The following is a 12,433-nucleotide window of genomic DNA, read 5'->3' as shown; positions in this document are numbered from 1 at the left end:
AGTAATTCCTATGGTTAGGCAATCTGGGGAAACACTGATCCAACAGAAAAGACCCAATTAGGGTTTTGACTTCACTAATGGCAGCGATGGCTTATTTCTCCATCTATAAAGAAAAGAGGGGGTGAGTTACAACACTATCTGTGACCTTAGCCTCTCTCCAAGGCTGCCTAAGGTCTCATCAGATAACCTATAGGAAGTCTTTCAGACTACTTAGAAATATTTACAGATGTGGCTAGGTCTTTTCAGCGTGGAGAGCTGTGGGCTAGAGTGGCAGCCACTTCTCATGCCCAGTTTGCACAGTCCCGTGCCAGGTGCAGAGAATGGAGACGAGGCCGATCACCTCTGCAAGACATTCTCTGCATTAGTGGAGGTGGACAGCAACACTCATGGCTGCAGAACTGAACCCCTGGAGAGCTCCCCCATGAGCACTAGGTCCAACAAATGTCCCCAGCTTCCTCATAAGTCTCTGCATGGCCTAGAGAAGTTCATCTACCTGCCACCTGCATCCATGCCCCCTCATCCAACACGTCCCTGACTCGGCTGTGACTCACAGGCAAACACTCTCAAGTGTCTTCCCACTGGGGCCTCTGCTTTTCAACCCTCCCCATCCTAACTCACCTCTTTCAGCTCAGACTTTTTAATATTGGCTTTTCAGATCACTGAGCATATCTTTAAATGGTATGGATGGACAAACACACACAACACAAATATCAAAATATACCCATTTAAATTAAAAACCTTTAATTCTCTGGGTTTGTTGTAATTTATCCATAGCAATATTTCATATTATATGCATAAAATCTCCCAGTTCTTTCTTGGGCATGTCTTATTCCCCCTATTCAATGGCAGGGTCCCCATGGACGGAGACCAAGTCTTACACAAGTCTTATCTTGTACCCCCAATAACACCTAGGAAGGAAGCTCACATGTATAAGCACTTCCTATGCAGGACAGACTATTTAGGGGAGAATAAACAGAAGGATGTGTTGAGAAAAGCTGGGGTGCCGAGGATGGCCAGTTTGCCTTTACTTGTCCAGTCAACCTTATCTCCTGGCCACATACCCAGAAATGACTGTTTTCTCTCTCGACTGGAGGCCTGGAGGTCCGAGTGATTTATGCAGCCCTTCAGAGGATAACCTGGTCCCATCTCCCCAGGTTATTTCAGTAACCTGTTATCATCTTTGTATTTTTTATTGTCTGTCTGTAGTTCTGTTGTTTGGGGACTGCGGGTTTCCAATTTTAATAATTCTTTCCCATGGCTCCCTTCAACGTTCACCAAAATCATACATGCCCCTGACTAATAAAAGCAGTATTTTTGGTCTCTGCGGCTGGTGCTATGGGGCTCTTTGGTGGTGAATAGCCTGACACAGTGCTCAGTATAATGAGATAGTAGCTACCGCAGCTACCCAAGATTCTCTAAAATTGCCTGAGCAAGTTGAAATCCAAAGCTGGTGACTAAGAAACGATGTTTTAATCATCTTTTCCATCGGAATCGGGGCCCAAAAAGACAGACTAGACCTAAAGCTTTCAGAGGCCAGGGACACCAGCAAGTCTAAAACTCAGCACCAGGGTTATGGCTTGTGTCTTCCAGCCCTTGGAAGTGCCAGCACTGGGCTGAACTGTTCTGGTTCCGCTCACACAGGCCAAGGCCACTGTGAAGTCCTTTGGCAGGGCCAGTTCTCCCCCAGGCAATGGTAACAACTCATCCTTCTGACCCTCACCTAGCCACTTCTTTATTTCCTTGCACACATAGGACTGGTTTGGAAATGCCATGAATTAAATGGACACCAGAGGAATGGTACTCTGAGAAAAGGGCCTAGCTCCAGTCAGACAGTTCTGGAGAGACCGAGGAGATGCTGAAGAAGAAGCCTTTTTCAGAGGTTGTCCATGGAGCCATAGATAGAGGATGGACCGCTGCCGGGAGCAGAGGGATAGCGCCAAGCATCATCGTCCTCCAGTGATTTGACCCAAGCATGTATCCCACCATAAAAGTGTGGGATGAAGAGCTTTGACGAAGGTCTGTCAAAGAAAGTGGAGACTGAGAGATACCTAAGGTTAGATGGAGTCAGGGTTTTAGGGCTGAACATTCAGACAAGAAGAAAAAGCCAGGTTTTCCTTGAAGAGAAATGAACATTTAAAGAGTGCACCAACTTCTCATGCCTTGAGTAGGAATCAGCAATGTGGGCTGGGCTCAGGTAGGCAGTTCTTCTGTTGGTCGCGGCTGGGCTTCCTCATGTGTTTGCAATCAGTTGAGAGTTGATAGGCTGCCAGTTAGGGTGATGGGGGTAACTGGGCCCCTCTCTCTCATCATGTGGCACGCTAGCCCAGGCTCATTCACCTGGTGGTGGCTGCAAGTTTCCCAAGAGCAGCAAGAGAGGACAAGCCCCATGCACAAGAACTTGTCAAGTCTCTGCTTGTGTCACATCTGTTATTGGGCCACTGGCCAAATCAAATCACATGGACAGTCCCAGATTCAAGGGGTTGAGAAACAGACTGCACCTCTTGATGAGAAGGGAAGAGTGGCCATTTTTCACAATCTGTACAAATTACAAAATCCAGAGAGATCTAGCTTTGGGATTTAGGCAAAATCTATCATTTAGGCAAGGGTGGGAGTAGGAAGTGTTCCTTCCTGAGAAAGGAAGGATAATCTCTCTCATCTCCCAAGAGCATCTAGAGTGGCAGCCTGGTGAGGCCCAGGGATGCCTGTCCCACACTCAGGTGTCCTGGAATGACGAAGCTGGGATGGCAGGAACAACTCATGGTAAACAAAGTATAAAACACACAGAAGATCCAGGGGAGTCTGTGGGGGAAATGGCCCATATTCAAATTATAATGAGACAATATATTCTTTTCTGCTTAGATTCCTTCTCATTCTTCTCTATTTTGCATTACTATCTTCTCCTCTTTTTCTCCCTCTTCTATGTGTATACTTTATTTTTTTATTTTTTATTATTTTTTTGGTGGTACGCAGGCCTCTCACTGTTGTGGCCCCTTCCGTTGTGGAGCACAGGCTCCGGACGCGCAGGCTCAGCGGCCACGGCTCACGGGCCCAGCCGCTCCACAGCATGTGGGATCTTCCCAGACAGGGGCACAAACCCGTGTCCCCTGCATCAGCAGGCGGACTCTCAACCACTGTGCCACCAGGGAAGCCCTCATGTGTATATTTTAATCATTTATCAAAAGGCACCTGATGACAACCTAATCAGAGTGCAGAGGGAGGCAGGGCTCTGTGTGTGGCACCAAAACCTGTGGAGAGTCCAGGAGAGGGGAGGACAGGCAGAGCCCTTGATGTCCAAGACTCAGACGTTGCTGTGCCAAAAGAGAAAACGCAGTTTATGTTCTCAGGATGGAAGAAGAAATACCACTTCGACAGCTCTTGCTTTGTTCCAGCCACTCAAGAACTGTCATTCGAACAGTACACTGAAGCCATTTCTGTGATTGTCCCACAGGTCACTGTCACTGAGCTCACCACGGGCCTGATTTCAGTGTAACAACAGTCATTGACTAGTGACTGGGAGGTAATGGGGCTAAAAGGTATATTTTGTCTGAAGCTATCTTCTGCTGTCAGTGAATTCCTTCTAATAGTAGTAATCAATTCTGTCTCTAAGCACAGCACAGGAGGTATAGAAAAGAAGACTGTAGGCATAGGCATTATCTGGAAGTTAGCAGTCCAGAGCTAACTCCCTTTTAGAATTGGAAAAGGAATCCTGGTTTGGCTAAGGAAGGAGACTGGGCAGGATGAACTCTGTGGGTGAGAAACTCCATGTGTGGGAATGTGCTCACACGTAGCTGTTTTCTTGATAAGTTTCTCAGACTAGTTAGATGGGCACTGAGGTTTGCAATCAGCCTCCCTGAAAGGCTGCCCCCCATCCCTTGCTAAAGCAAAGATCAGCAAATCTTCCAAGGTGGTGGCCAGAGAAGGTCCCGGGCCTGCTGCTTCTTGGATTTGTGTCTTGTTCCCGTATTCTGCTTCTGATTTCTAGTCATCCAGAGAGTCGTCTTGAAAACAAACATCAGACCACAAGGGACATCCTGGTTGGAAAGTCACTCTGGGGGAAGAGCAGGAAGAACCTGATTAAAGAAACCCAACCCAACACAACAGATGGTTCCCTGGGCAGAGTCCACACCTGTTCAGAGCCTGGCACACCCTGACTTTTAGGGCATTTCATTAGGCTTGTGACTACTGTCCCTAAGCCTTAACTGGTGCTGAAGCCAACATACATCTCATGAAACTTAGTCCCACGGCCACAGAGTAACTTCTCACCCCTTTAAGGATAACTGCAATGTTTACTGTTCCACAACAGGTAGTGCAGATGGTGTACCATAAACCTGATATCACCTGAAAGTTCCTTCCCTACTCACAGTACTTTGGAGGGGTTAATAATCATGCCAGAACCTTCTTCTGTTCATGTTCTCTCCCCATACTACACACTAAAGAAAATGTGCAGCTTGGAATCATGAAAAACAAAATGGCGGGAGAGGCAGGGTAACTGAGGAGGGGGCAGAAGCATCCAGGCTTGGAGAGTGGCCTCTGGAGTACAAAGGCACCTTGGGAACCCACATCTGTGATTGTCCCCCAACAACCTCTGAGGTCACATTTGGGGGCTGAGGGATGGAACGAGCTGCTCTTGGCGTTTAGAAAGAAAACAAAGTCTAAATAAGGCCACTTACAGAAGAGACAATTAGCTGGGCAGGGACTGAAAGACTTCCTTCACATCTACTGGGCATAGGACAGTTTACACTCAATAAAACATCAAAGGAAAAAAAGTGAGCTGTCCTTCATGAACACGGATGGCTACTAACCTCGGGAATGTGGACTCTTTGGGGCATTTGATGCAAGTTACAAACCCTCACCCTAAAAGGGATAAGGGATGGAGAGGAAGGCACATATAAGCATGCATAGAGCATAGATCGTCTGCACGCAGACCTCAGAAGCCCACCTAAAGGCCTGTGGTAGTAATGACCCCTCGAAACCCTGATGTTAAATGCTTCTTAAAGCTCATCATTAATGCTCTCGAATACTCTACACCTACGCACCTGCTACTTCTGCCTTTTTTCAATGCTCCAGGGGCCAACACTCACTTACTTCACCTGGTCCTGGATAAAGGGAAGCGGGGGACAAACCAGCCTGACACCTGCGTTCCCCAAGCAGGAGGCCCCGCTCCCTCCACCTGGGCCCCACTCGGCGTCTGGGGCAGGGCCCTCCTTCTCAGCTCTCCCTCCTCCCCAGCCCCGCGGCTCCTGGACAGCGATAGTGCACGCTGGCTCCCCGCCCAGACCCCGTGGAGGCTGCCTGGGCCTCACCGTCTTCTTGGCGGGTTCCTTCTTCCTCCTCTTCTCCGAGTTGCTGTGGTAGGGCAGGTCACGGCCGCGGTAGGACGGGCCCCGGCTGAGCTCGCGCTCGCTGTAGGGAGGCAGCGCGTCGTCGGGCGCGTCCTCCTCTTCGCCCTGCGGCGTTCCCTCCTTGTAGGTGGACGGCGGCGACCAGGCGTAGTAGGAGGCGCTGCGCGGGCCGAGCTGCGCGCTCAGCTTGGATGGCGTCTCGAGGCTGCCGCCGCGGCTGGCGCCCTCAGGCAGCGCCTGCCGCTCCACCCCGGCGCCCCGGAACGAGTGGTCGTACTTGGGCGCGGCGCCCGGCGTGCGGCTCACCAGGCGGGGCAGGTGTGCGTCGTCGGGCGGCCGCCGGCGCGGGGGGCTGTAGGACCAGCCGTGGTCCGCGTCGGTCAGGGGCTCCCGGCTGCGGCTCCGCTGTCCGTAGTACTCTTCCAGCGAGCCGTCCTGGTAGAAGCCCCCGTGCGCCCGCGCCTCTGAGCGCTCGAAGCGGCTCCCGCCCCGGGCCTCGTGGTTGTTGCCGTCCGCCCTGCGGGACCGCGGGCCGTAGGAGTCAGCGAAGGCCGCCAGCTCGTCCATGGAGACGGCCGGTACCCCGGTGGCGAAGTTCTTCCGCGACAGCATCTCGGATTTGGAGCGCTGCTGGCTGCGGGCAGAGGAGGCGCTGGTCAGTCCAGGTAAGCCGTGCGCGAGGCAGGGAGCTTGAGCGGGGATCTAAGGGCCCCTGTCGTGTCTGGGGCCTCTGTCAGGAGACCGAGGTCCGAACCACGGCTCCGCTCCTGGCTGGATGAATCACCTCGGGCATCTCTCACGCCTCAGAATCAACAAACAACAAGCTCAGGGCGGCCATGCCCATCTCGAGTGTTAGCGTTAAGGATCAAGATGGGGTTGTGTGGATAAAAATACTTCGTGATCTACACGGTGCTGAAACACACGTTGGGCCTTCTTTTGGCCATTACGATGTGACCTCTAGTTGACAGCCTCCTGACTCACTCCTCACACCCTCAAAGCCAGCGTGGGTGATGTGGGCCTGCAGTACACACAGCAGTGGCCCACGGAGTCCCTGTAATATTTGGTGACAAACAGAGGCCTTTTCCTTCCTCAGAGCCGAGGGCAAGTTACCTCTTGGGGTGGCAGGCAAGAGGGAGCCTGCAGGTGGTACTTTGAGAGAAAAGCAATAGTATCTACTGCCCCTCCAGATACAGGTTAGGTGAGTGGGGAAGGTGCTGTCCGGTGGGCACTGGCTACACAAAACTGGACAGACAACTTGGCCGCCCCACATTCATTGGCCATGTGACCCAGGGTAAGTTCCTTAGCATTTGTAAGTTTCAGTGTCCCCAACTTAAAATGGGGACATTAATAGTACCTCCCTTTTAGAATTAGGAGACTCAAATGCAACAGTATAACACGTTTGGCACTTCACCTTTCACAAAACAAATGATCAAAAATGATGGAGGTGATGGGTGGGGTTTTTTAGAGGTTATAGATAAAACGTGAGAAGAGCAGAGAAATGTTAACAAGGTTCATTAAGGGGTCTAGAGTACCCTCTTCAAAGAGCCTTGAGTGATTACTTCTGCTCATGGTGTCCCAAGTGTTCCCTTGCTTAATAAATGTGGGAAAGGGATGTTCAATGGCCCACAGAGAGACGTGGCAGAATAACCTAGAAGGGCAGACAGAGATGCTGCTGGATCACAGCAGCCTCACGTGCACCCTGCCTCCCAGCTCCTGCCCCCTCACGCCCAGCACCAGCGCTGCCCGGCCACAGCCACCTTCACCTGTGCCTGAAGCTCTCCAGATCCTCTTTGTTATACTCCATGGCCGAGGGCCCCCGGCTTGGCCCGCTGCTGCCTCGCATGACACCTGACCAGTAGTCAGGATTGCTTTCCAAGTCCCCAGACACAGGGAACTGTTTGCTTCGCATCTGATGGTAAGACTGGCGGAAACTGCTGTCTTCCTCATGCAGGGAGCTGAGTTCCGAGATGGTGTTGTTATCTGCAGGGACAAAAACCAGGCATGACAGAGCTTCCTACCCATAGAACAGAATGGGAACTCGGTTAACGGCTGAGACTAGAGGCTTTGGGAAACTCCCACCCGAGGGCCTCAATCCTGTCCAGGGTGGGTTGTAGACCTGAGCTAGTGGTATTTGTATTCTTAGCTCAGCAGGAACTGGCTCCAGCTGGAAGCCCACTTGCCTACAGAGAGGGAGGCTTCCTACATGCTCTGTTCTTGGAATAGGAAAACAATTGTTATTGTTCCACCTAAGGCAGGCTTCCCAGAACTTGGGCTCTCTACAGCTGGTCTCCTCCTAGTACATCAGCATCCTTGCTCAAATATTTTTCTTCTTGTTGTTTAATTCAGTGATGAGCCATGATGATCCCAGGCATGAGGCAAAAGGGGCAAAACGAGAGAGAAGCCACAGACCACAGGATCTTCCCTATTGTTGGCTGAGTCCCAAGGTGGGGCCTTCAGAGTCAGTGCTACACCTCCGCTTTAGACGCACCCCATTCCAGCTTCCTGCAGTTGTGCCCCTCCCCACAGAGCGAGGAGTCCACAGGGCCAAGGGGGTGTACACACCTAGTGGCCATCCACCCCCCCTCTGGATGTTCATCCAGGAACCTGGACTATCTTCCCCAAACAATACCAAGTCCATTTCCAGGGCCTGAGTAGACCTCTTCCACTCCCCAAAGAGTATGGGGCCATGGGTGGCCAGGACAGCTGTTTGGAGGTGCGGGAAGAAAAGGGGAAGGTTGGGCTGCACTTAGGGCTTCTGGGCCTCCGCTTATACTCTGGTCCTAGCCCAAAAATGTAAAGAGGGAGGGGATGGTCACAGCCTGCTCATTTCCTAGGGTGGCCTAAGTAGCTTTTCACAAAAGCACTTGTGAATAAGGACCAGAGTCACGGTCTGGAAAGAAAACAAAAGAACAAAGAAACTATTTATTTATGAAACTTTGAAATGGGTTGAATTTCACATGACTTAAAAAATAAATCTAGCGAATCTATTTGTAATGTAACTGAATCCATTCGTTTTCCAAAAATCCTTTGAACTTCAAACTGTTATCAAAATCAACATTTATAAGGTGTAGGGCCCGGCTGCTGAGCAACAGGTAAACCGAGATCAGATGTGGGAAGCACAGATGTGTGTCTCAGTTTCCCCTCTACCTCGTCTCCTCCCTGTATCCCCAATGGTCCTTAGAGGAGCAGAGAATTTTTGCTGGTTCCCACCCATGAAGGGAAGGGAGGGTCTCCCCCCACAGCATAAACACAGCCTCCTTGTCCTGTTTTACCAGGACACAAGGCTGACCAGGAATGCCGTTCAGTTTGGTCATGTGATCAGCTGGTTTTGAATTATAATCTAATTATAAGCCTTTTCTGCCCTGTAAGGAGAATGGACTAGTCCGTGCCTATTTTAAAGGAAAACAACTCAGATCCTAGTGATTAATCAAATCTAGAACCTTTCTTTTCTCATGATCCCAGCGAACTCCAATCTCCCGGGAACCATACAGAAGAGAGCTTTAAAATGCACCAAGTGTGCTTCTTGAAAAATGACATTATTTATTCAGACCTTTCCTTAAACTTCAGGGAATAATGGACAGTTTTCACTTCTCCAGATACTCAGGGCTAGCTCTGTTTCACCATTCATATGATGGACAGTCCAGCCTGTATGCTGCTCTAAAATTTCTGCCACAGTGAACATGAACATCAACATACCCCACTTCACAGACACCTAATAATGGAACTCTAGAGCAGGATAGGCAAACTTTTTCTGTAAAGGGCCAGATAGTAAATATTGTAGGCTTTGCAAGCCATACTGTCACAACTATTCAACTCTGCCATTGCAACATGAAAGGAGTCATAAGTAATACAGAAGTGGATTGGCATGGCTGTGTTCCAAGAAAATTTACTTGCAAAAACAGGAGGTGGAACATATGTGCCCTGGGAGCCGTAGTTTGCTGATTCCAGACTGAAATATCCTAAGAGCAACCCCCTATTTACAAGGGGCAGGCGAATGAGGATCACACCGGCTGGGAAATTCATGGGCCTGACCCTGAAACTCCTATTTCTTACAGAATCTATTACTCCCTTGCCGCACCTGAAACTATGAGACTCATTTTATGATGAGATCTTCAAGAGTGTCCTATGTCCGTGATCCACCCCAGGGTTTACTTTGCTCTTCAGGAATAGAACCTCTCAAACTAAAGAGAACTAGATTCCTACTTCATCTCTCTGCAGTTATGGTAACGTCAACCTGCAGGTTCAGGAGTGCTGGGCTCCAGTTCTGGCCCCGACACTGAGCTCTGGCACTGGTTACTTTCCCCCTCTGCCTCCCTTGCCTCTTCCGTAAAATGAGGGAGGTAGATTCAACAGCCTCAGTCTCTTCCAGCTCCAACATCCTAAAGTCCTATGAGTTAGAAGTCTGTGGTCTTTGACTAGAAACTGCCGCTGCAGCTATGGCACGTTCCACAGTTGGCTCCAAAGTTTCTAGTTTAACAAAAGGACACAGGACGGGAATCAGAAGAGCTGGGTTCTAGTCCTGATTCTATCACTTCAACCCTCTCGGCTTCTGTTTCCTCATCTGTCGACCCAGGCCATCCCTTGGACTCTAAGATTCCTTGGTCATTGCCTTATGGCCAGCCAGCCCTTGGAGACCACTTTAATCCAGGCAGACAGAAGACATCACCTAAACTGGGATCCACCCTTTATTTTCAACCTCCGTTTTTCACTTTTTCTCTGTGTGTGTGAGATTCACAGATTTCCTCCATGGGCCCTTTCTCCTTGATCTCTGACTATCTCTGTCTCTGTCCCCTTACAGAGATCCATGACAACACTGTTACAACTAGCTTGTCAAAGTGCAGTGACATCTGCATTCCTGACATTCCAATCTGGAGATGGTCTTTTTATAACCAGTGTGGTGGGTGGAGGCAGCAATGGATGCAACTCAGACAGGATGAAATTAGAATTGCAAACTGGGAGGAATATGTTGTCTTTAATCTGAATAAAGCTCCTCTAGTCTGGGACTGTTTCCCCAACAATGCCATCAAGTCTCTCGTGGATTCCAAGGCGAGGAGGGTTCAAAGAGAGAAACGTAGTGACCTCACTCCCAGGCCTGCCAGCACCCTCTGATCATTAGCCTGTCCGTGTCAGACCTGCCCTGTGATGCCTCTCATGACAGATGGTAATTTGGAATCCAAATCAAGAATCAGCTGTGTCAGCTGCAAAGTCTCCCAGGGCTGTGGGTGAGTTAAGGGTTGGGGCCCTGACACCTACAGACTCAGTAATTAAAACGTTCTTTGGACAAGAGGGGCAGCCTCTTTGCTGGCCCCTCAGCCTCTGCTGCTGGGCATCTCAAAGGAATGTAGGCCTCTTTTTTTACGAGATTTCTTTCTTTCTTTTTTTTTTTTTCATCTTTATTGGAGTATAATTGCTTTACAATGGTGTGTTAGTTTCTGCTTTATAACAAAGTGAATCAGCTATACATATACTTATGTCCCCATATCTCTTCCCTCTCGTGTCTCCCTCCCTCCCACCCTCCCTATCCCACCCCTCTAGGTGGTCACAAAGCACCGAGCTGATCTCCCTGTGCTATGCGGCTGCTTCCCACTAGCTATCTACCTTACGTTTGGTAGTGTATCTATGTCCATGTCTCTCTCTCGCTTTGTCACAGCTTACCCTTCCCCCTCTCCATATCCTCAAGTCCATTCTCTAGTAGGTCTGTGTCTTTATTCCTGTCTTACCCCTAGGTTCTTCATGACATTTTTTTTTCTTAAATTCCATATGTATGTGTTAGCATACAGTATTTGTCTTTCTCTTTCTGACTTAACTTCATTTCTTTGGCAGACTTGCTCTTTCACTTTCACTGATAACGGCAAGTCGGGCAGCTGGACTGTCGTTCAATGCTAGGGCCTTTCATGTTGGAAAAAACTGATACTCAAGCTTCCACATCCTAGGTCATTATTTTGAATATATTTTAAAGGGAGTAGTAGGGAAAGGCTGTTTTAATAAAATATTTCCAACCCCAGGATTGCACGGCCCCAGCAGTACTGACTGCCCCATGGAGAGACACAACAGGAACCAAGATGGTATATGATTGCTCTTCTTTTTTTTTAAAATTCTATTATGGTTTATTACAGGATACTGAATATAGTTCCCTGTGATTGCTCTATTTTTCATACCAGAATCCCTTTTTTCTTTCCTCTATGTACTCAAAGCTACTTTCTTTAGGGTGGTATCACCAGCACCCCTACTAGTTCGGACCCTGAAAGCTCAGGCCTGCCCACGTATGGTCACCCCCAAATCCCCTTTAGCGCGATGCACAGATCACGTAAAACTAACAGATGCTCACATCTGCCTCTCATCCTTCTGGCTGGATCAAACTGAGCCAGCTCCTTCTCGACATAGTATAGGACCTTCATGGAGTCTCTCTCTTTGTCAGCTTGGATCCGGTAACCTTTGCGAACTGTTGAGAAACAGACAAGAAGGTGAGGTGAAAAAAATCAGGAGAAGGCAGCTTCCATTTATTTTACCAAGTAGAAAACATGGGTCCCACTAATAACAACTCTTTTTGAAATCACCCAGAAATCGTAACCTGTAGTTGTATATATGGAAGCATACTCCAGATCCCCTTTATCAGATGGTTTCATTAGAATGGAGGATCGGCAGGTCAACAACAAAATTCTATTACAGTATATTTTTAGTCATTTGTTAACCTCTGCTTCCTACCTCCTGACCTCTTATAGCTCTACTTAAAGCTCATCTTCTCAAAGTTTGGGGGAGTACACTCACACTACAAAAAGACCACTCTCTAGACTAGGGCCGCAGATCACTCTACAGTCTGAGGTTCATACCTTCACCTGGTGGAAGCACATGTAGCTTTAAAACAGATACCCAAACGTCAGGGACCTTGACACAGGTGGCCTAAAAGCCTCTAGTTGCTTGGGAGATTGTGCAAAAATTCCATAACTAGGTGATGCATAAGAGCTAATATTAGATTGTAGGCTTTATACATATTAGTACAAAATAAAATGCAAAATACATGGATTACTATTATGGTTCCATTATTATTTCTTTAGCATTTTCCTCTTAGGAAAGGGATTACCATATTTTTG

At 48.8% G+C, this 12,433-nt stretch overlaps 2 protein-coding genes across 7 annotated transcripts in view; one reads left to right on the top strand and one right to left on the bottom strand.

The window, feature by feature from the left end:
• Window positions 1-718: 718 nt before the first annotated feature.
• The window catches only part of ILDR2 (immunoglobulin like domain containing receptor 2), a 59,606-nt gene continuing 47,891 nt past the window's right edge, over window positions 719-12,433 (bottom strand). For all 5 annotated transcript variants that reach the window (XM_004269704.3, XM_049715719.1, XM_049715721.1 and 2 more), the window contains 4 exons: window positions 11,671-11,784; window positions 7,106-7,322; window positions 5,304-5,976; window positions 719-4,048 (listed from right to left, as the gene is read on the bottom strand). In XM_004269704.3, coding sequence (XP_004269752.1) covers window positions 4,013-4,048; window positions 5,304-5,976; window positions 7,106-7,322; window positions 11,671-11,784 — 1,040 coding nt within the window. In that variant the 3' untranslated portion in view covers window positions 719-4,012. The remainder of the gene's footprint in view (window positions 4,049-5,303; window positions 5,977-7,105; window positions 7,323-11,670; window positions 11,785-12,433) is intronic.
• MAEL (maelstrom spermatogenic transposon silencer) overlaps window positions 5,863-12,433 on the top strand; it is a 157,918-nt gene continuing 151,347 nt past the window's right edge. The window contains exon 1 of one of the 2 annotated variants that reach the window (XM_049715909.1): window positions 5,863-6,007. The gene's annotated coding sequence lies outside the window, so the exon portion shown is untranslated. The remainder of the gene's footprint in view (window positions 6,008-12,433) is intronic. The other variant, XM_033427989.2, reaches the window with a different exon arrangement.

This window comes from Orcinus orca, chromosome 1 (assembly GCF_937001465.1).
Source record: "Orcinus orca chromosome 1, mOrcOrc1.1, whole genome shotgun sequence".
Lineage (NCBI taxonomy): Eukaryota > Metazoa > Chordata > Mammalia > Artiodactyla > Delphinidae > Orcinus > Orcinus orca.
This window is presented reverse-complemented; position numbering and strand designations above follow the sequence as displayed.